The sequence below is a fragment of the Dryobates pubescens genome, chromosome 18, assembly GCF_014839835.1.
Source record: "Dryobates pubescens isolate bDryPub1 chromosome 18, bDryPub1.pri, whole genome shotgun sequence".
Classification (NCBI taxonomy): domain Eukaryota; kingdom Metazoa; phylum Chordata; class Aves; order Piciformes; family Picidae; genus Dryobates; species Dryobates pubescens.
The window spans coordinates 3,206,726-3,230,451 of NC_071629.1; the positions used below are offsets into that span (position 1 = coordinate 3,206,726).

General features: G+C 49.9%; 1 protein-coding gene across 1 annotated transcript; it reads left to right on the forward strand.

Annotated features, from left to right (window-relative positions):
- The first annotated feature begins 204 nt into the window (after positions 1–204).
- Positions 205–9,787, forward strand: HMGN5 (high mobility group nucleosome binding domain 5). Its single transcript, XM_009896868.2, has 6 exons — positions 205–514; positions 1,740–1,769; positions 2,736–2,765; positions 3,185–3,235; positions 7,669–7,812; positions 9,330–9,787. The coding sequence occupies exons 1-6, from the start codon at positions 500–502 to the stop codon at positions 9,375–9,377; spliced, it is 318 nt and encodes a 105-aa protein (XP_009895170.1). The 5' UTR covers positions 205–499; the 3' UTR covers positions 9,378–9,787.
- The last annotated feature ends 13,939 nt before the right edge of the window (positions 9,788–23,726 follow it).

Sequence of the window (23,726 nt, forward strand, 5' to 3'; positions counted from 1 at the left end):
TGGGGCCGCCAGCGGCGCCCAACCCGCCACCGCGGCGGCGGCGCCGTATTCACCGCGCGCTTTAGGCCGGCGGAGCTGCGCAGACAGCGTAGAGCCGCCGTCCCTCCGCCTGCGAGCGTCTCCGGCGCTACGGCCGCGCCCCGCCCACTCTGCCCCGCGCCCCGCCTCCCGGGCCGCTGCCCGCGCTGCCATTGGTAGCGGCGGCCGTCACTCGGCGGCTGGGCCCATCTGGCGCTCCCCATTCATGCAGTTTGGTTGCGTGTTGGTGTATTTGACTGTTTGCAATAAAGAGGGGGGGATTTTTTTTTGTTCAGTTTCTGCTGCAATTAACTCTTGGTCCCTTAAACATTTTTTTTTTCCTCTCTCCTTTCCTTTTTTTTTTTTTTTTTTCGAAATTGCGATTTTTGCAGAACGGTTGAAACAGTTTTTTCGGTGGTTCCATTTATTTTTTTATACCTCTCTCTCTGTCTATTTTGCAATCAACTATTAAGGTGCAACTATGCCCAAAAGAAAGGTAAGTACGAAAAAAAAAATATAACGAGAAGGGAGACAGACGGGGAACGAAGGGGAGAGATGAAAGCAGCGTTTGCGGAAGGAGCTGTGCAATATTTTTTGCGCGCGCGTGTGTTGTGTGGAGTTTTTTTGGGGGTTTGGTTGGTTTTGGTTTTTTTTTTTTTTTTTCCCATTTTTAATTTTTTTGTGTATGTCCTAAAAGCGGAGCTGGGACCGGAGGGAAAGAGGCTGGGGCGTGTTGGGGCTGCTCGGCGCGGGCTAAAAAGAGTGGTGTTGGGGGGGGCTGGGGGGGGCGGGTAAAAGGCTGTGAGTTCACTTCGGGCTGTTTTGTTTGCGAGGAGAAGGGCCGAGCGGTGTGTTCTCCATGCTGGATTACAAACAGCCATAGTGCTGCTGCTGCTGCTGCCCCTATGGAGAACACAGCCAGGCAGCGCTAGGCACCGAAGGCTCTGCCGCTCGCCCAGCGCCCAAAACCCCGCCGCCGAACGGCCTCAACCCTCCCAACCAGCTCCGGCAATGTTTTAAGGCGGATCGGGCTATTCCTTGGGAGGATTTGGGTTTAAACGGTGCCTCTTTTCTCCTGCGTTTGCCTTTGTTATCCTTTTTTTTTTTTTTTTTTTTTTTTTTTCTCCTCCTCCTCTCCCACTTCTTGTCATACCAGATGGTTGTGCAATGGTAATTTGGTGCCATTAGGCGGCGCAGAATTTGAAACTGGCCTTGAAGGATAAGCGGGGAAGGGAATTTCACCACCATAATTAGTAACTTTACCTCAGCGGGGCCCCACTGGACCCCCCCCCTTTCCCCCCCCTCCGCCTCCTTTCCCCTCCCAGCCTCGGCCAGCCTCGAGCCCGCCGCCCGAGTGCTCTGAGGCCGCTCCTCAGCCGCCCGCGGGGCTTCGGCCTCGCCCCCGCCGCTCCCCGGACCCTTGGATTCCGGGGTGGGGGCGGCGGGGGCGAGGCCGAAGCCCCGCGGGCGTCCGCGACACGGAGCATGTCGCCGACATTGTCCTTGTGCGGGGTTGGGGACGACCTTGTTGTGGCAGGTAATTTGGCGGGAACTTTTTAAACGAGGCGACGCCTCGGCGTGGTGACGTCGCGCCGGCGGGCCCCGGGGCCTTGTGGGAGTTGTAGTTCGCGAGGCCGCCCTCGAGCTCCCCTCGGGGCTGGCGCTGGGTGCCGGGGGGGTTGATGGCGACTTCTCACCTCGGCTTCTCGCTTTCTTTGCAGGCTCCAGCTGAAGGCGAGGCAAAGGAGGAGGTAGGAGCTGCTTCTGCTCCAAGGATTTGGTGCTCCACATAAATTATGAGGCCTCCAAAGCCCGGGGGTGGGTGCAGGCTCAGGGCCTGTGCATGGTTGTGGAGTGCCCAGGCCCATTCCTTAGGCCTGGGTGGGTGCTGAGTGCCCGCTGGGCCGAAAGAGAGTCCAGTGGAGGGCTACAAAGATGCTGAGGGGACTGGTGCACCTTTCTGACAAGGAAAGAAATCTGGGGCTGTTTAGCCTGGACGAAACAAGACTGAGAGGGAATTTTCCTGTGCTTACCAATGGTAAAGGGTGGGGGTCAAGAGAATGAGACCAGGCTCTTCTCAGTGGTACCCAGATACAGCACAAAGAACAGTGGGAACAGACTGGAACCTGGGAGGTTCCATTTGAAGACCAGGAAGAGATTCTTTCCTGTGAGGGTGAGACAGAGCCCTGGACAGCGCTGTGCAGAGATGTTGTGGAGTCTCCTGCCTGGACTTTGCTGTCCTGGGCAACCTGCTGTGGGTGACCTGACTTTAGCAGGGAAATTGAACTAGATGATCCCCAAAGGTCCCTTCCAGACCCCACCACACTGGGATTCTGAGAGCCCAGTTCCATCGGTTCCAGTGGGAACATGTCCCTGATTAGTCCTACAGGTAGCAGAGCCTAATGGCACAAGTCCTGGAAGCAGAGAAACTTCATCCCTTATCCTCTCAGTGGGGTAAAAGGCCCATTGCATAGAGTGAGAACTCTTGAACAAAACTGCACTTTAGGGAATTCACCTCCATACTGCCTGTAATTCTATAGAATCATGGGATATCTCAAGTTGGAAGGGACCTTTAGGAATCATCAAGCCCTGGATTTCTTACATGCTAGAATGTGCATGGGGCTCCAAGGTGTGTGCTGTGTTATTCTGGGTTGGAGTTCTGAGTAAACACTGCTGTGTATGTTGTGAATTGTAGTGACACCTCTTTCTTTATGCAGCCAAAGAGAAGGTCAGCTAGACTATCTGCTGTAAGTATCTTTATACTTTTCATACTGCACCACACAGGATGCCAAGTTGCTGTTTAAAGAAGAATACTTAATTTTAGGGAAAGTTAAGCTGTTTATTGGATAGAGTGAGCTATGCTCAGATGTTAGTCTTTCATTTTTGACATACCCCTGCCTTCACAGCAGACAGTAACATCCAGACACAGTCATGAACCACTTACTGCTGCTATCAGCACCTCTACCTTAACCACCACGACACACATGAGGAAATTAGGGTTTGGGTAACAAAAGCATACTGACCTGCCTGACATCTCCTCCTTTATGCTGCAGAGTGAAGCAGGCAGAAGCATTTTGTAGCTGAATAGTCTGTAACAAAGTTACCAACACTTTGCAAAACCATTTATATGGTTGCCCTGACTCTGTTTTCTGTGTGTTCCGTACAGAAACCTGCTCCGCCAAAGCCGGAGCCAAAGCCCAAAAAGGCAGCACCTAAGGTAAGTTGTTTAAGATCTACCAAACTGAAGTTGTACTTTACTTTCTCAGGATGTTTAGGGGGGGGGGTGGGGAAACATCCACAACTAACCAGGAAAAAAAACCACCATCCAAACGTCTAGGGCAGTGACTGCCCTCCTATACTGGGCACTGGGGAGATGACACCTTGAGTATTGGGTTCAGTTTTAGGCACCTTGCTACAAGAACGACATTGAGGTGCAGGAGTGTGTCCAGAGAAGGCCAATAAAGCTGCTGAAGGGTCCAGAGCATAAGTCTTGTGAGGAGCAGTTGAGAAAACTGGGATTGTTTATCCTGGAGAAAAGGAGGCTGAGGTGAGACCTCATTGCCCTCCACAACTCCCTGAAAGTAGGTTAGAGCCAGGTGGGGGACGGTCTCTTCTACCAGGTAGAAAGTGACAGGACTAGAGGAAAGAGCCTCAATTTCTGCAAGGGAGGATTGAAGTTGGATATCAGAAGAAAATTCTTCACTGGAAGGGTTCTAAATGGCTGTAACAGGCTCCCCAGGGAAGTGATTGAATCCCCATCCCTGGAGGTGTTTAAAGGACACAGAGATGTGGTGCTGGGGGCCATGGGTTAGCCCCAGGCTTGGGAAAGTTAGAGAATGGTTGGGCTCAATGATCTTGAAGGGATTTGCCAACCAAACCAATAACTGAAGGGAAGAACCATCCACAAGTAACCCTTTTGGGCTTTCATTCTTTTCTTTTAGGATTTAAAGTTGAATTATGTCAGTTAGAAGAACTTGAAAGATGTAAAGAGAATCCTGTCTGCTTCCTTGTGAAGGAATGTGGTAAACTGAGCAGATCTTAAATCAGTTGTGGTGAGGCTTTGCTGCTTGCCTTACAAGGCCATCCCAGAGTTTCACTTAATGCATTGTTAGGAAAACGATGTTTGGAATAGAGATCAGAGATCCAATTAGAGAAGGCATTGAAAATCATGCTTTTCATTACAGCTTCTCACTGTTTCCATGCAGAGGCCCTCTTCTCAGTCAGTTATCAGTTGATCAGCTTGTAATCATTGCAGATAAAATTCTATAGGCTGCTTTCCTTAAGCTGGGTATTTGTGGAAATGCCACCAATACTGGCATACCTGACCCAGCTAAGTCACTGGTTGAAACTCCTCTTTGCTTTGCAGCCTCAGTTTGCCATTTCAGAAGGGACAGTTCTGCAATCCATGCAATCCATGGCTTGATTCCCCCTTTCCTGGCACAAAGCTCTCCAGGAGTCATTTTTGCAGTGCTCTTTCTTTTAGAAGTGTCTGTGAATATTCAGTATTGCAGGATTACAAAACCTTAGTGTTCATTTTAACCTGTTCCCATCATACCTGGTGGGTTTGGGTGGTCATATGAGCAAAGTGCAGGAGCAAGAGATGCTTTGGAGGAGATCATGGGCTTGGGAATCAGGAGGTGTTTTCTATACATTTAAAAGGCCTGGAAATGGCACAGCAGACTTCAAGGTGATTGAAACTATCCTACCTCTCAAGCCTGATGTATGGAGCAGCAGAGATGTCATGAGAAATGGACAAAGAGAACCCCTCTTGTTGTTTTGGGCACCTCACACCTCAGCTCTGTAATCAGAGCAAGTTTTTCATGCTGCTTTTGGGTTGTGCAGATGGATTTCTAGATCCTGTTACAGAGCAGCCCCCAGGAACTCAGCTGCTCCCCATTCCTGTGGTGCCAGTGGCTGGCACACTGTGGTTGGCACCTCCATCTGGTGGCTGGTACCCTGGGAAGAGGAGGGCATGCCACAAGTGGTTGCTCCACCAGCCCAAGTGGCAGCTGGCTCAGGGATCTAAAAAGTCCTGTGCTCACGCTCTGCCAGTGACCCTTGCAGAAGTCAGTGCAGCTACCTGTGCTGCATGGTGTTGGTATTTTCTTCTTTTCAAGTTTGCTTTTTATTTTCATGGCAACACCTCAGGGTTTATACACAAAACCTACACCAACCAACTCTTCAAAGCTGTGAAAATAAGCATTCAGAAGTTAAGGACTGTCAGTGACTGTCATAACCTAGTTTGGTCCCTTCCTGCACGAGCTGTGTGGTCCAGTCTCCCTCAGGGATCATCCATGGTTCAGTTCTGCTGGGTGGGGTGCATTGGTTGTTGCCCCCGAGCTGGACTTGGAAAGCATTGATCCTCTTGCCTCTAAGATGCTGCTTTGAAGCCAGGACTCCTGAGCTGCATTTTTGGCTCTCCAGACTTCCTAATACTGGATCAATACCTATGTGAAGGGGGATGTAATAGGAATTGTGCAGCCATCTATAAAGCTTCTTTCCCCCAAATGCTGAACTTCACAACCTTCAGGTTCTTCAGAGGTTTTTTTCCTTTGTGTGTCAGAACAGATTGCACCTTTCAAACTTTGAAAAGCATAGAGCTGGGAGGAAAGTTTCATCACTTGGTGAACCACTGAATGATGTTGCCATCTGTACAGAAAAAATCCTCAGGGACACGAATAGAGTGGTGTTAGCTCAGCACTGGCTGAGAGGATGGAAGAAGCTTGGAAATGGAAAAATAACTTTGTCCTTGTGGGTGTTTTTCTTCCTCAACTCGCTCAGTTGTGGAAGGGGGCCTCATCCCTTACAGAACAGCTCTTAGCTTGACCCCAGAAGCCATGGAGAACAGAGCGGAGGTCCCAGGATCTCACAGCACTGTCCCAGGGCACAGTCAGCTGTGTGCTGCCGGACACTCTCTCTGATCAGTCCAGCCATGGAAGCCAGTTCCTGTGGACTCCCCTCAAATGCTTTCTTGAGAGGAGCTTTACCAGCAAAGAGCAGGCTGCAGAGAGCTACACTTGGAGCTCTGCTGGTGCTTTGTTGTCTTTTTTGAACGGGGTAAGGGAAGAGAGAGCCTTCTTCAAACAGCCTGAGCCTTTAAAAGTCTTTGTGGCTGGAACTGGAAGAGCAAGTGACCAACACGCTAGTGTTGGTGAGCTTGGAGCATTCTGGTGCTGCTGGAGGAGCCCTTCACTGGTAATGTGCTCTGCAGAGGTCTGATGAGGTCTGTTGGAGGGGCACAGAACAAACCAGTGCCGTAGTGGTACTGCAGTTCAAAGTCTTACTGCCAAAGAGCAGTGCAATACTTGGGTGCTGATCCTACTGTGCCACTCATCTGTCGGGTTCTTTTTGCCTCTTGAAACTTGGAGGTGGACTGCTCAGCCAACAGAGGGGGAAGAGAGTGAGTGGTAGCATGCTCTTCTTTGTCCTCCTCTGGTGACTCTCTTCCATCCTGCTGCTAACCCAGTTCCCAGAGAGGAGGAGAGGCCTGCTGAGGGCAGAAACAACCCAGGAGGAGGCAGCTCCTGACACCATGTTGTTGGCTTTCCCAGACAGGCTGAAATTCCCTCCGTGAGGTCAGACTGGAGAGTGGGAGATTAGAAATCTGAGACCCTCCCCCATTTGAGTGCTGCCAAGCCCCTGTCTTAAGTATTTTCCATTGTGATAGGAGTTGGTGTTGATTTTGGTGAACTTTTAACCATCACTGTCATTGGTGGCTTTGAAGCTCACCCTTAGCAAGCAGCTCGTTTCTAATGGGACTTAATTTTAAACACTAAAAAGTGAGGGGTTTAAGAAATCAGAAATTTCATGTTGTGGTAGCTTCTGGCCACTGGACAACTCCATCTTCTGGCTGTGTAGTGCACAGTAATTACCTTTCCTTCACTTACCTGTGAGGAGTAATTTATGGTCCCTTTGTTGGAGCTGGGTTGATCAAGCGAGGAACTAAACCAGTTTGCTTTGTGCTGCTCCTCCTTGGCAGCAAGAGGCAGCTCCTCAGACGTGAAACTAACACTGCACTGGGGTGGAGATCTGACCTTGCCACGTGGAAAAGTATCACTGCAGAAGTTGGAGCATCAAGTTTTGTTTGGATTTGGCCAGATCCACATAGAAGGAACCAGGCTTAAACAATAAGTGCAGAGTTCTCTCTGTTCTTGAAGCGATGCTGCTGAGCCCCCCAACTTGTCTCTTCCCACACAGACGGTTTGCTGCAGTGGGGAATATTTCTGGTGGGGAAGGGGGGGATGTCCCTTTGCCTACAGCTTTGTTACACTTCTGAATAGACATTAAGAGCACATCTGAAGTATTCTGGTATTTCCCCTAGCTGTACATGTTCTTTTTGTTCTGTGGCATGCCTTTCAGCAGCACGGCACAAATACAGGCCAGTTCAACATTTTTTAGCTAATTTAATTGAATGCCTATTTAAAATAGGAATTCTTTTAACCCCAGGCATGACTGCTTTTATATTATGCACTTCCCAGTAGCACACTGAGGGTGGAAGAGAAGGAAAGCACTTCTCCTTGGAAACTTTCCTCTGTGTCACTAGGAAGTTCAGGGTGCAGAAGGAGCTTGTGTGGATGCTTTAGAGCTGGGAAGCTGCAGATGTACGAGGTGGAAATGAACACTTACCATATCACTCTGCTTTCCTAACAGAAAGAAAAGGCAGCAAATGATAAAAAGGAGGACAAAAAGGCAGCAACAAAAGGGAAGAAAGGAGCCAAAGGCAAAGATGAAACTAAACAAGAGGATGCTAAGGAAGAAAACCACTCTGAAAACGGAGATACCAAAACTAACGAGGTACTTGAGCTACAGGAAAGATGGGCATAAAACCCCAGGTATTGGGAGGACTCTGCAGGAGGGAGCGATCTGTCCTCCTGGTTGGAAGGCAGTGGGTTTCACTGCCATCATGTGCAGACAAACCAGGAGCAGTGTCTGCCCAGGGCAGCTCCCAGGGAGAGCCTGAATGAATAGTGTTCTCCTTCAGGCTCCTCCTGCTATGAGATAGAGCCCTTCCACAGGTGGTCTGTGCCGGCCTAGCGTCCCTCTTGGGGCTGGCACAAGAGGATTGCAGAATGTCTGAGGAACAATAGAGCTCAGTGAGATGGCTGTCCAGCCCTGAGCTGACTTTGCATATCCTCTCTGGCCTGCTGGATTGCCTCTTCTGCTCAGCACAGGCTGGTACAGTGCCAGAAATCTGGTTTGAAGTTTTACACAATTCTCTAACCCAATTCTCCTCAGAACAATGCAGCGAGGTCTGCGAGTCCTGCTTGAGCTGCTCCCTTGATCTGCAGACCTCTTCCTTACAGGTTCTTACTGTGTCAGCTCCTACCTAGAGAGCTGCCATTTGCTAGCACTAGCTCCGAGCTCTGGTCACCTCCTGATGGCCTTTTGCTGGCAGATTTCTTGCTGCTAGTAGAAGCAGAAGGTTTGCTACAGGCTGCTTTTGCCCCTGGAGACACAGAGTAGCCTGTTGTGTTCTCTTGCTTCTGATTTCCTCATGCTCCGAGTATCATTATCCACTTAATGAGTCGTTTATTCTTTCATTTTGAAAACGAGTTCAGGAGCTTTGCTAAAAATTAATACAGGGCTGATGCACTTCAAAGGCTCTTTGAGAGGAGCTTTGCCATTTTGATGTGTTTACACAAAACCAGAGGTCTCCATGGAGAACAGGTGAGAACCGATTGCCCCAAAGCTGGGACAGCAGACGAGCGTCGTGGGCTTAGGTGTGTGATTGTTACACTTCCCTGTATCACAGTATCACCAAGGTTGGAAGAGACCTCAAAGATCATCAAGTCCTACCCCTCACTACAGACTTCATGACTAGACCACGGCACCCAGTGCCACATCCAGTCCCCTCCTGAGCACCTCCAGGGATGGTGACTCTACCACCTCCCTGGGCAGCACATTCCCATGGTGAATGACTCTCTCAGTGAAGAACTTTCTCCTCACCTCCAGCCTGTGGAGATGAGGACCTTTAGTGTAGGATTAATCCTAACCTAACCTAATCCTAACCTAGTGTAGGATTAATCCTAACCTAACCTAATCCTAACCTAGTGTAGGATTAATCCTAACCTAAAATTAATCCTAACCTAAGCCCCATTTTAAACACTCCAAACCCAACTCAGTCACCAAGTAATACTTCATTTTCACGTGTTGACTTTCAGCACCGCCAGCTGCCACGCCGCGGTGCCGATCTCTCCCATACTAGCTCTGCCCTGTGTTGTGCTAACAAACCCATTTCTCTTTGCTGCTTGCTAGAATGGAATCCAAGGAGCCATTCCAAGTAACACTTCTTTGCCCACCCACTTTTCTAGGCACCAGCTGCTGAAGCATCTGACGAGAAGGAAGCCAAGTCCGAGTAACGTCAACCCTGCCCTCTATCTCCATCGTTCGGCGTCCGTACCTCCGTGCTGTATTGTTAACAGAGAGGAATATTTTTATCAACTATTTTATAACTGCAGGTTTTTTTAGCATGAATTTAATTATGGAACATCCTCATCTCGGTTACTTGGGGGAAAATTCAATCCCTTTTGAGGAAAAAAAAGAAAGAAACAGGAAAAAAACAACCAACAAACAAGCCACAAACAGACGAAGCAGAAGATCATTGTTTTTAACCTTTGTGATTGTAATAGTTTGTATGGTACATGGAAAGAATAAGTGGTGGTAGCTTTTGACTTCTGTCAGTGTGTCCCTTTTTTGTGTAAGTCAATGCTTTACAAGACTTCAGATTTTCATTTGGGTTTGGTTTTGGTTTGGTTTTGTTTGTTTCCCCCCCCCCCCCCCTTCCCCTCTACCCCCAACCCTTCCTCTTCCTTTCTCTGTGTTGTAAGGTTTCTTAAAGTGGGGAGGTCTCAAAAGAAAAAAAAAACAAAACAAAACAAAAAAATACCTGTGTTCAAACATTCCAGTGGTTCTGTGGGTTGCTTTTATAACAAAGAAGGTGAGAAGCTATTTTCATGAAAAAAAGAAAAACCAAAAAAAAAAAAAACCAGAGCTGGACAAAAAAAAAGATAATAATAATAATAAAAAAAATCTGTTGTTTTCCCAACTGTAATTTTTATTTTGTCAGTTTTGAGAGAAAAGAGGGGGAAAAAAAAACACAAAAAAAAAAAAAAAAAAAAAACAGAAGGAAAAAAAAAGCAACAAAAAAAAAAAAAGGACGGGGGAAAAAAAAGGGGAAAAAGGGGAAAAAAAAAAAAAAGAGAAAGAAATAAAGACATACAAAAAAGAAGTGTAACCATGTTTTTAACTGAAATAACAAAAAAGGGTTCTTTTAAGAGGGCAGGCTGGCTGTGTGTACCCACTGGTAGGAATTTTGCTGGATTTATCTTAATAAAAAAGACTCCTCAAAAGCTGATTGGTTGGTTTGTTGCTTGCGCTGCCAAGGAGCTGCTGGAAAGGCACCGGCGTCCAGGAGGGAGAACCTCTGCAGCTGGCTGCCTTTGGGCCTTGAGCCCCTGCCCTCTTCACTTGTGTGCACCAAAGAATGGCTTTGGAATCATAGCCGTGGTTTGCTTGGAAAAGACCTTCAAGATCATTGAATCCAGCCATTATCTAACTCTGCTGGGTCTGGGGCTAAACCCTGGCCCTCGGCACCACCTCTCTGCCTCTTCAATTTCCAACAGCTACAGGGATGGGGAATCGACCACCTCCCTGGGGAGCCTGTGCCAGGGTTTGAGGACTCTTTCAGCTTCTAATAGTCAACCCAAACCTCCCCCTGGTGCATTTCCTCCCATCTTAGTACCTGGGAGGAGAGACCAAGATGCCCAGCTGACTCCAACCTTTTAGGGAGTTGTAGAGTGAGCTGTAACCTCCTTTTCTCTGGACTAAACAACCCCAGTTCTCTCAGCTGCTCCTCACCAGACCTGTTCTCCAGACCCTTCACTGGCTTTGTTGCGCTTCTCTGGACCCTCTTCAGCGATTCAATGTCCTTCTTATAGTGAGGGCCCCAAAACCAAACAGTACTCAAGGTCCAGCCTCCCCAGTGCCCAGGGAGATAATCAGGTTCCTGGTCCTGCTGGTTACAGTTCCTGAGGAAGGACCTTGCAGGCCAGCCCCTCAGCAGGTGAAATGGGGATAGGTGATTGCAGAGGATGTGAGCTGGGAGCCTCAGGAGCAGTCAGGGGAAGCAGACTGTAAAGTGAAGTAAAGCTGAGAGACTCAGTGGTGTCCTTAAGCACTGGAGATGTTATTATAAATTCTAGGGGTTTCTTTATTAATTGATGATTCAGAGGAGGCTTCTTCCACCTTAGCAGTACTGCAGAAGCTTAGAGACCACCATGTTTGCCTCAAACCTTACCAGTACAAACCAGTTGAGCTGTAAGGATGTTTCTAGGCCTGGCTAAAGCACCTAACTTCCAGAACTTGTTTGTAGTTTTCTTCTTGAAGCAGGTCTGACTCCCAGAAGGTTTTCTTGTGCTGGCTCAGCTTCTCCTAGCACGACAGCACATGTGTGCACAGAAGTGTTTTCCATCAGTGTAAGCCTCACTGTTCTGGGAAGGGCCAAGCTAGAGCAGGCAGCATTTAAATGAGGGGTTAGTTGTGGTTTCTCCCAACCTCATTTTTTTGTTGCTGCAGCTATTCTCTGTGACTTTTTCAAGGACACTTCCAATTTTTTTTCCTTAAAGCCTTTTACATAAAAGTCTCTTCCTGCTGATGACCAAATGCATGCTAGGCTTAATAAGAAGAAAAATGTCTGCAATGCAGAAACCTTATCTTTGCTTGCATGAAATTCTTCTGCAGCCCAGAAACGTGCAGTTCCAAGGGCTTGCGTATTTTATCTCCTGCCCAAACCCTAACTCAGCATCTCAGTGCACAGCATCTTGTATTAAATGTCTGTGCCAGGGATCAGTACCCCAGGGCACTGGCTACTAGGTGATGTTTAGTGTGGATTTCATTTCAGGGCCTAAAGCAGGGGGGATTTTTATTCCTGCTGCACCGCTTTCCCCTCTGTAGAGCTGCTCTACGAAAGCATTGGGGTTAACTGAGCTAGATCCTCCTCAGCAATGAAAGAGAGGCCCTGGTGAGGCTGCATCTGGAATATTGTGGCTGATTCTGGGCCCCTCAGTTCAAGAAGGACCTCAGGGAACTGCTTGAGAGAGTCCAGCACAAAGCCACAAAGATGCTGAAGGGAGTGGAACATCTCCCTGCTGAGGAAATTACAGTGACTTACTAAAACCAGGAAGATTCTGAATGTCCCAGATGGATAAGGTTCCAATAGTTCAAATATCATCGTGGCTCTTTACACTTAAAAAATATTCACTGTATTTAGCCTGCTTTTGAGGGTAAAGGATCACCAAAGTGCACACCAGGGTGCTTTGGACCCCTGGTATCATCATTTTTAGGGGCTGGCTGAAGGCTGCTTAAAGGATTTGATGATACTTCAGTCAGTCAAAGAGAAATGCCAACAGGGCTGAAAATGCAGATTGGAATGAAATGTTTCCACAGAATCCCAGCATGATGGAAGTTGGAGGAGATCTCTGGAGATCATCCAGTCCAACCTCCCTGCTAAGGCAGGGTCCCTCACAGCAGGCTGCCCAGGGTTGCAGTGTCCAGGTGGGTTTGGAGTCTTTCCAGAGCAGGTGACTCCACAACCTCTCTGAGCAGCCTGCTATGGGGCTCCAGCACCACAGGAAAGTTTTCCCTCATGTCCAGGTGGAACCTCCTGGGTTCCAGTTTGTGCCCATTGTCCCTTGTCCTGTTGTGTGGCACCACTGAGAAGAATCCAGCCTCATCCTCTTGACCCCTGCCCTTTAGATACTGCTAAGCACTGATACTACTTTTATACCCACATGTTCCCCCACCCCCAGCAGTTTCTCTGCAAGGGCTTAAGACAGCAAATCCAGTTGTGCAAGGCCAGTGAGCTCCTTCTGCAAGTGCTGGTACCACTGAGCCATTTCTCTGTGGCTTTATCCTCCAGTCACTGAGCATTTCAAGAGCTGTTCCTTAACTAACAGCAGACACTGTGAATGTGGTCGATGTTTTCCTCTTAGCAAAGGGCTCATCCACATGCCAAGGTATAATCAGCCCATCCTACACTCACTGAGGTTATTCTCTATGTCAAGTCATGTTTCTCCATTTTAATAGAGAGGTTGTTCTACAGAAACATACAATTGAGTGTTTGGTTTTGTTTATTTCTTCTTCTTCTAGTGCCAGGGTGAGAGTTGTTCTTAATTCTATAACTATTGTTAGAATCAGATTCCTGTTTCCAATAAGTACAGAAAATTGCTTAAGAACTTTTCAGGCAAAACCTCCTTGCCCAAGCTCATAACTTCTCTGAGCAATGGGCTATTGAGCGAGTTGCACAACCAAGCAGCTTGCCCTGCGCCCTGCCAGATCCTCCTCATCTGCTGCTCCTGATGGCTGGACACGAAAATCAAAAGCCAGCTCCCCAGCAGCTCACACACTTAGCTCAGTCCAGAAAGCAAAGGTTTGGAAGGGAGAAAGCATCTTCCTGGACAAGTCAGCTGGGTCTAAGGCTGCTTTCAGATCAAGCTGGGGTATGTGGAGAAGCTGCCTTCACCAAGGTCCTTGGCTGGCTGGCCCGAGGGCAGGCAGTGCACTCCCGTTGATGGGGCTGCTAGACAAGGCAAAACTGGCTGAGGGAGTTTGATTATCAATAGTCCTCATAAGTTACAGGATGCCAGCATGCTGGACACTGACAAGAGTGACTCCCATCCTCTTGCCCCCTGCCCTTTAGATATTGATCAGCATTGATTAGATCCCCTCTCAGGCTGCTCTTCTCCAGGCTAAACAGCCCCAGGGCTCTCAGCCTGTCCTCCTCACAGAGATGCTCCAGGCCCCTCAGCATCTCTGTAGCCTCCTCTGGACTCTCCCTGTCTCTCTTGAGCTGGGGAGCCCAGAAGTGGTCCCAGCCCTCCAGGGGTGACCTCCCAAGGTTACAGACCTTAGAAGATGCAAGGTGGCAAACAGATTCACAAGTCTAAAGACAGGGATAGTTCTGAGGTGGCATAGGATATTTTAAGCTAGGGGGAGAGCTTTAAAGTGAGGCTGGCAACAACCTGCAATGGTGGGATGCCTGTGCAGCTCCTGAACAAGACACAGACACAGCTGTTGGGCTGGTGAAAGGAGGCAACACTGCTGGGCATAGTGGCTTAGACATTCATTGTCATTTCACAAGCAGAAAGTTATCCCAACCGGTGCTGTTAACCGCTGAGCAGGACCCCTGGGAATCAGTAACAGCCTTGAGTTCTACAGGGAATCAGAATCACAGCATTGTGACCATTGAGTCCAAGCATTAACCTACCACTACCAAATCTGCTAATGACTCATGTTCTAACAAGATCTTCAACAGAGATTGAGCAAGACACTGCTTATTGCTTGGTCAGAACAACAGAAGGCTGGGAAGAGCACTGCTCGCTCTCTTGAAATGGGAAGTCTGAAGCAGACCTCTAGACTTCTTCCTGGTGTTCATCATGAGCAAAGTGCTGGAGAGAAGGACAAGGAGAGAAAATATGAGGATGCCATCAGCACCATGATGAAAATCCCTGGGATTTAAAAGCAAAAGGGAAAATTGAATGTTCAAATGGGGGCAAGAAAAATGAATCCTCCCCTGTCCCCCCCAGCCCACGTAGGAGAAAGGCATTTGTAGATCCATCCTACATCCACCTTTGCTCCCTTGGCTGAAGTGACTGCACACAAAAGCCCAGGAACCTGGTGGGTCTGACTTGCAGACCAAGGGCAACTTCCCTGGAGTTACACTGGTGTTAATCTGATGAAGTAGAAGGAGAATGGAATCCCCTGACCAGAAAGGGATGGCTGTTCTTTCTAATTGTCCCAGTGGTGATGTTCCTTCCCTGTGCAGCTGGTGTTGGAGCCCCTTCTCTGAAACCTGATGCCCTGGACAGACTCCAGAGAGCAGAGAACACCCCTCAGGCCCCGCTGCTGCGTGGCTTTCGAGGAGCCTCTCTCATTTGGAGAGAACAATGTCAGCATAGCTGCTGGCCAGGGACCATCCCCACGCCCCAGCGAGAGGGGAGGGGGCACAGGCGGCGGAAGAAGGGGGTGACAGAAGTCGTTGAGGTCTTTAGACCTCCATCCCCTGCTGGAGGAGCATGATGAGTATTGGGCTGGAGGTGACTCAAGGAGGGGATGGGGAGAGGACCAGTGTGCTGCTTCCACACCCTTCATCTGCCCCTGCTTAGCCACCTCTGCCAGTGCTGCTGGGAGAGGACAGTGAGGGGCTGTTAGGAGAGGATCTGGGAGGGATGAAATGCTGCCTTCCTGTGACACCAGCGAAGACACTGCTCAAAACATGTCAAAGGGGAAAAGCTAACTGATGTCTAAATGTATCAGTGTGAAGTCCAGACTGATGTCACAGCTGGGAGCAGTGAAATGAAGGTGCTGGGGTGATAGTAAAGGAGCAGAATCACAGGTCAGAAAGTTCTGTGTCTGAAGGAGTGGAAACCCAGCTGACACCAGGAAGCTCTCAAAGGCACACTAACATCTTAAGCATCCCAGGACCTTCTGACAAAAAAAGGGGGAAAGCAGGAATATAACAACAGGCAAAAATGCTGCACTGCAACCTAAAAACAGAGTGGTCCAGACTGCCTCTCCCACCCCAAGTCAGCATCCCCAGCACAGAGCCAGTGGGGCTGATACCCACATGCAGTCCAGGGGCACAGCCCCTTGGCAGTGCCCCACTCCTGGTCAGGTGAGGTGTGTTGGGGATGAAGGGTAGCATGAGGCTGGAATTCAGTCACAGCTGCTTGAAAGTTATCTGAGAGCCCAGACCCAGAAACATGGCCAGGGGGTTGTTTGTTTAACATTAAGAGTTCGGGGGGAGCAGGGGGGAGGTGGAAGTACATTTCTTGGAGCTGAAACCAGATGTGAGACATCTTAGCCATAAAGCTTTCTGCCTTTCTTCTGTTTGTTTTCCCCCCCAGTAAGATAAAAGAAACTTGCAGAGAAGGTTTAGATTGTGGCCACTCTCAGATTTCTTCCTGGCCAGGAGGGTGCTGGCAGATGCTGCTCAGCAAGACCACAAATGAGCTTTTTTTGTTTTACTCATACAGAGCCACCACTCCCTGAGGCTCAAGACCTGTAGCTAGAGGGAGGCTGTCACCAAGCCTGGGGCTGAGCCTCAGGTTTCTGTGTGGGCTGAAATTTTACTTGGTTTGATTTCTGCCCTCACAGAGGGGCTGGCCATCAGCAGGTCACTGCTCCACTTTGCACAGAAAGCATCATCTCAGCTTGGGAAGGAAGGGCTGGAGTGGCCTCTCCAAGCCTTGACAAGGGAAAACCCTGCAGGATTTGCTTCCCCTAAAGCCACCTTCTACAAATCTTCCCATGCTGCAAACAGCAAATTGCAAACCTAGGCTGAGCCTTCCCTGCTCCCCTTTCACTGCCAGTGCTGTTACAGAGCAGCTGCACCAACGCTGCTCCTTGGAGTAACCACTGGCTTCTCTGCCCCATGTTTATGCCTGTGTGGGCCGGTGGGCTTCTCCTCTGTACCTGCAGAACTGCCCTCAGAGTAATTAAAATAATTAACAAGTGTCATTACCCCTCGGAGGGCAGAGTTTTAGCCCATCATATGAGCAACAATTAAATGAACTACCCTTTTTGTCTTGCCAAGAACTGACGCAGGGGAAAACAGGAGGGAGATGCAGACTCCTGGCACTGACAAAGTGAGCAGAGGTTGATGGCTCTAGTGTTGGAAGACAAAGCAAAGAGCAGCCAGCAAGTGAAATTACCAAGAGGCAGATGCAAAACAAAGAGATTTCACCTAAATATTTCTCTTCTCTTCTTCTCTTCTCTTCTCTTCTCTTCTCTTCTCTTCTCTTCTCTTCTCTTCTCTTCTCTTCTCTTCTCTTCTCTTCTCTTCTCTTCTCTTCTCTTCTCTTCTCTTCTCTTCTCTTCTCTTCTCTTCTCTTCTCTTCTCTTCTCTTCTCTTTTCTCTTCTCTTCTCTTCTCTTCTCTTCTCTTCTCTTCTCTTCTCTTCTCTTCTCTTCTCTTCCCTTCTCTTTTCCCTTCTCTTTTCCCTTCTCTTTTCCCTTCTCTTTTCCCTTTTCTTTTCCCTTCTCTTTTCCCTTCTCTTCTCCCTTCTCTTTTCCCTTCTTTTCTCCCTTCTCTTCTCTTTTGTCCTCTCTTCTCTTTAAAAGATGTGTAGACATCATGCTTAGTGACATGGTTTAGTGGTGGCCTGGCAGTGCTTGGTTAACAGTTGAACTTCATAATCTTAAAGCCTGCCTAAACATTTTCCCTTCCCTCCCTTTACCTTGCTGCCCTTGGCTGCTCATGCCCAGGTTGGAGTTAAGGTGAGCAGCAGCACTGGGTTGGAGGAAGGTGGATCCAGACACCCAACTCTCCCTGTGGCTCCACTGGGGCTCATGCAGTATTTCCAAGGCCTGGGTTTGGCCCATTTGGGCTCCAAACCTTTCTAGCTTCATTTAGTGCTCTTGCCTCTAGGTGGTGGTCATGTCTGAGTATTCTTGTGGCACCGCACTGCAAACACAACGTGAGCAGCAGGAAGGACCCTGAGCCTGGGAGGTTCCTCAGCTGGCTGCAGGGGGTGAGGGCACTGTGAGCAGGAGCAGGCAGCACAGCTCCTCTGGGGTGCTGGGATGCTCCTGCCTACCTGCCCTGCAGCCTCTTTGGTGCAGAAACTTGGGGGGAGCGTGTCCCCATCCTCTGGTCCCCAGTGGCAGGGAGCAGGGGCCAAGGTTTGGACAGGCAGTCATGCTTTCCCTCAGGATGCAACAGAGCCTGTGGGGCCCTGGTGGCATGCCCACGCTTTGCTGCTGCTGCCCTGGGGATGGTGGCTTGTGGCAGTCCTGTGGTAGGGAAGAAGCAAGCAAGGGCTCTTGCTTCATGTTGCACGTGCTGCTTACTGAAGTGTGTGAGCTTGGAGGAGAAGAAACAGCAGTCTGCAGAAATCCAGGTGGACATGAAGATGAGGTCATCCCTCTGCTGCAGTCAGCAGAAGTTCCTCCATCAGACAGGACCGTCCCCAGGGCTCTGCCTGCAGCGCCCTGCAGCCCTTCATTGTGACACAGCCACTGCAGCACTGGTTTAGGTTTATTCCATACAGCTCACATTCATCTGCCAGCATTTACACTGCATAAACCTCTTGAACAAAGCAGAGAGACCATCCAGGAGCTGAAAGAGAACAACTTGTGAGAAAAGGCTGTGGTAGGAAGGTCTTCTGCACGTCCAGCCCTGCTGCCTCGTGTGTCATGGGGGATTTGGCTGTCTGACATGCTCCAACTTGTCAAGCTGTCCTTTGGTCAACCTTGTCCCATTTTCCAGAGACCAAGCCCCTGTGCCCATGTCCCCAGTGAGCAGGCAGGATATGCTGTATGTGGGCAGTCAGCTCCGTAACTGGAGCTGCAGAGCCTGGCAGTGGAGAACTCCAAGCTGTAATTAATGGCTTCTCTTGCACCACCACGAGCCTGATGTTACATAAACCAGGCTGGAAATGATCAGTGCTGAAATGCCACCAGAGCAAGGTCCTGCAAGAACAGCCTAATGAAACCCAGAGCAGTGAGCACTGGGAGTCCTGGTGCTGGCAGCTACCAAGAGAAAACCACCAGCTTGCTTTCACAACCCTCTCTTGGCTGTGAGCTGGGAGCCTGCTGCTGAACTTGGGACAGATAAGTGATGCCAGCACTAGGCTGCCATGGGCCAGCCTGGCCTGCTGCTGTGGTACCCCAGCCTGGGGTACAAGCATTAGGCACAAACAAGTGGTTTAACAGTGCTGGAAGACACATGCTGGTGACTGGAAGATGTCTTGCTTGACATTTGGAGAGGTGAGTGGTGTCTACCTGTGTGCCATGCACAGCTGCTGGGGACATCAGTGACAGCCAGGGTGCCTATCAGTCAATTGTGTCTATGGAGGCATCTCACCAGGATGCTTTCTAAAGCTGCTAGCAACTGCCCCATGTACCTGTAAAAGCCATGGTGTAGGTGGGGCGTGTTTTAGGAATGACCCAAACACATCCAGACAGAGAGGAGCACAAACTGCCTTCACAGAATCACAGAATCCTAGACAGAGGTCTTAGATCAAGTCCCACCATTAACCCAGCACTGCCAAGCCCACCACTAAGCCATGGCCCTCAGCAATACATCTACATGCAGCCCCCTCCAGGGCTGGTGACTCCATCACTGCTCAGGACAATCTGTCACAGGGCTTGGTGACCCTTTCAGGGAAGAAATTGTTCCTAATGTCCAACTTAAAGCCCACCTGGTGCAACCTGAGGCCATTTTGTCTTGTCCTATCGCTTGCTATTTGGCATCGAGACCTGGCTCCAAACTGCTTTCAGGCAGTTGCAGAGAGCAAGAAGGTCTCCCCTCCACCTCCTTTTCTCCAGGGTGAACAGCCACTCCTCAGGAGACCTGTGCTCTGGACCCCTCACCAGCTTTTGTTGTCTTTATTTGGACTTGCTCCTGCACCTCTGCAAACCATGGCAGGACAACAGATGAGGAATATGTGCTGTAGAAGCTCCCTAATTAATGCCTGTGTTGGGTAGAGTGAGTGGTTCTGATCTCTGGGGCAAGTGCACCTTGCTGCCAGCAGCTCCAACCTGCTAGGAACAGAGCTGTGCCTTCAGCCTGGAGAGCATGGTGCCAAGCCACAACCCCCTCAGTGTTACAGGATTGGTCTTTTATCCATAGAAAGCTCCAGTCATAACTCAGGGCATCACAGAGAAAAGGCTGCCCCCATCCTCTTGACCCCCACTCTTCAGCTATTGATCAGCGTTCAGCAGATGCCTCTCAGGCTGCTCCTCTCCAGCCTTTCCTCCAGAGAGGGATCCCCCAATCTCCTCAGCTTCTGCTGGACTCTCTCCAGTAGTTCCCTGTCTCTCTTGAACTGGGGAGCTCAGAAGTGGACCCAATACTCCAGATGTGGGCTCAGCAGGGCAGGGCAGAGCAGAGGAGGAGGAGAACCACCCTCGACCTGCCAGCCACACTCTTTCTGATGCTCCCCAGGAGATGTATTTGCCTTCTTGGCCAATACCTATAATCCATCTCCTTTAAAACAATATAGTGTGTTTGCAGGTCCCATGGTGGCTGCTGGAAGCCCTGTTTGACGTTCCAGCACCCCGCACACCCTCCCTGCACCACGCTGCTCCACCGGCATTTCCCCCAGCCCAGTTCTCCTCTCTTTCAGTCTGTGCAAACCCCAGCGGGTTTGGCCATTTCCTAGTTCCAGCCCTCAGCTCTGGGGCTCACTTCAGTCAAGATCTGCATGACAAAACCACCAGCTCCAGCTCCTTTTGACAGCCACTTGCACCACGAACCTTCAGAGTCTCATCCAAAGCTGGGGTGGTTTTAGGGTCTAGGGTTTGATTCAGGGCAGCACTGGCTGACAAAGCTCATTACATCATCTGTTTGGAAGAGAAATTCTCTGCAGCTGCTGGTGTGGTGTTGGGGAGGGGGGGTGTGTGGTGGGGGGGTTGTTTCAAAAATCAGACAGATTTGTGTTCCTTTCTTTCAGGGCAATTTTCCTCCCAATTGCTGGAAAAGCAGAGGCGAGGAGGCTTCAGAAGTGGGAAGGAAAAGGGCAGCGTGTGGCAGTTTGAACCATTCAGGGTTGGTTGGGTTGTTGTTTTGCCTGCTTTTTTTTTTTTTTTTTTCCCTTCTTTATTATTTCTTTTCCAAAGACATAGAAGGGGGAAAACCAGCCCCATTACCCCACTCATCCAGCCCAGCCAGCCAGGCGTGAAAAGCAAAGCCAGTGTCATGGCAATGGCAGATGGCACGAAGCGGGAGGGAGGGCTCCAGCCCCGACCTCCGGATGGACCACGCTCCTAATTAGCCCTGGAGCAGAGAGTAATTAAACCTGGTGGTAAGGCAAGTCATTAGTTTTCCTTGGTGAGTGCTTGCAGGGATGAGCAGGGGTGGAGTGTGGGAGCAGGGCTGCTCCAGGTGCCCGATGGAGGCAGAGATGGATCCATCATATTAACGCTGGGAAATCACTTCAGCCTCAGCTCGACCCTCCCATGCTGCCAGGGAGCAGGGAAGCCACAGCAGCTACCCCTCCGTGTCCCCACATGACCACAGGCTGCAGAAAGGGACATAAAATGTGGCACTGCAAGGAAACAGAGACGGAAACGTGAGAGGCAGCATCTGGACTCTGCACCCAGGACACAGACATGACCCCCTCCGTTACCTGCAGGTCTGCTGAGACCCCACCTCCAATACTGCATCCAGCTCTGATGGCCCCAGTGTAAGAAGGACACAGAGCTCTTGGAGTGGGTCCAGAGGAAGTCACAAAGATGATCCAAGGGCTGGAGCAGCTCTGCTGTGAGCACAGGCTGAGGGAGCTGGGGGTGTTCAGCCTGGAGAGGAGAAGACTCCAGGGGGACCTTAGAGCTGCCTGCCAGTACCTGAAGGGATCCTGCAGGAAGGCTGCAGAGGACTTTGCATGAGAGTGTCTGGAGACAGGACAAGGGGGAATAGTCTGAAGCTGAGGGAGAGCAGGGTTAGACTGGAGCTGAGGAAGAAGTTCTTCAGTATGAGGGTGGTGAGACTGTGGCACAGGCTGCCCAGGGAGGTTGTGGCTGCCTCCTCCCTGGGGGCATTCAAAGCCAGGTCGAATGAGGCCTTGAGCAGCAGAGTCTCATTGAGAGATGTCCCTGCCCACGGTGGGAAGGTTGGACCAGATGATCTCACAGGTCCCTTCCAACCTAAGGAGAAATGGTTTTCTGCAGCCCTGGTGCTCTGAGCCCCAACTTCAGGTAAGGGGTGGGGAAGATGATGGAAAGGTTGTGATGAAGGAGAAGGTTTGCAGAAGCAGCTGGATTTATCTTGGGAGGGGCATAAGAAAGCAGGGAGGAGTGATGGAGGGGAGGAGGAGATGATAGTCTGAGTCTCCTTACTCACCTGTGGGATGAGCTGAATGAAGCAGCTGAGCATTAATAAATATTTACTGGTTTAGCTGTGTGTGTTTTCCCAGGAGCTCATCAGTGCAAAACCTCCCAGTCCAAGCTTGCCCAGCCACCCCTACTGGCAATTCCTGCTGGGCTGTGCTGGGGCTTCCCTGGGTTTCCTGGACAGGCTGAACAAGTGGGGAAAGCTGTGGCTCTGAGGAGCCTCCAGCACTTCTTCATGCATTTACAGTCAGATGCTCTGCACCCAGCACACACGGGGAGGTTGGGTTTTCATAACACCAGCTGCCTTTTTGCTTGGCTTAAAATAGCTCCAGCTCTGGAGCAGGAGCACCAGGCCCAGCCCTCCATCTAAAGCAGTATTAAAGTCCCTGGGGACTTTATGAATTTAATAATAATATCTACCCCTTACAGAGAATCATCTGCTGGAGAGAGTCCAAGGGAGGGCTACAAGGATGATGGACTGGAGCACTGCCTGGTGAGGAAAGGCTGAGAGCCCTGGGGCTGGTTAGTCTGGAGAGGAGAAGACTGAGGGGGGGGTCTAATAAATGTACAGAAATACCTGAGGGCTGGGTGTCAGGAAGGAAGGGACAGGGACAGCCTCTGCTCACTTGCACCCTGTGATATGGGCAATGGATGGAAGCTGCAGCACAGGAGGTTCCAACTCAACACAAGGGGGAACTTCTTTACTGTAAGGGTCCCAGAGCACTGGAACAGGCTGCCCAGAGAGCTTGTGGAGTGTCCTCTTCTGGAGACTTTCCAGCCCTGTCTGGATGTGTTCCTGTGCAACCTGTGCTGGATGCTATGGCCCTGCTCTGGCAGGGGGGTTGGACTCAAAGATCTCCAGAGGTCCCTTCCAACCCCTAACATCCTGTGAGCCTGTGAGCTGGAGGATCTCAGGATCAAAAGGCACCAGCTCTTTGCTTCCTAGCTGAAATGTTGGACAAGTTTGATGTCTGTTCTGCACTGGATTAGCCAAGGCTCTCTGCAAGGCACAAACAGGGGTGCTGTGCTTTCCTCTGGCCTTATGTTTTACCTCATAAATGCTCTGGGACCTTGACAATCAGGAGAGGGGCTCAGCCAGCTAACTCCTGTCTGCTGCCAGGCTTTGGTCTACCAACAAGGTGCTGGTGTGGCTCTAGCTTGGCACAACCTGCAGCCTTGCTCAATGGCACATTTCCCTGACACAGAGATGGTCAAAGCTGGGAGGTTGGACTTGATGCCCTTAGAGGTATTTTCCAGCCTTAATGATTCTGTGAAAGTTATTAGCTGCAGTTTAAAAAGCAGCAAGGATTACAAGACACCCTGGGAACATTTCACCAGCAGCACTGTGGCTAAACCACCATGGCCCCAACCCAGCTGGGATGCCCATGGGATGAGAAGAGCCAGGGAGAGTTTGGCATTCCCCAGATAAACCACTGGATTTCCACCCATTGCTCCTATTTCATGTGGAAACCGTGGCAAACCAAACCTGGCTGGAGGGAACAAGCATGGAAATGTCATTTGGGGCTGGTTACAAGAGCTTAACACTATGTCCATGAAAAATATTTAGCAATAATTAGTCCTTGCTCATTGCCTTCAGCTTCAGATATTAATATTCTGCATCCCACATCAGTCAGGGTAACTTCTGCTTAGCAGCAGCCATCAGCTTTTCCTGCAAGTGCAATTTAACTTCTGCCTCTCGTGGTGTTTGTGATTTTTTTGTTGTTAATACCAGAGAATAAAGCCAGAGCTGATGGACAGCAGCGTGGTGGGGGAGGAGGGAGCCAGCAGCAGCTCCTTGCTGTCCCCAAAGCAGCCAACATCTGCTCCTAATGATGCTTTTAATAAGCCAATTTGTTTCAGTTACTGGAGTGGGGAATC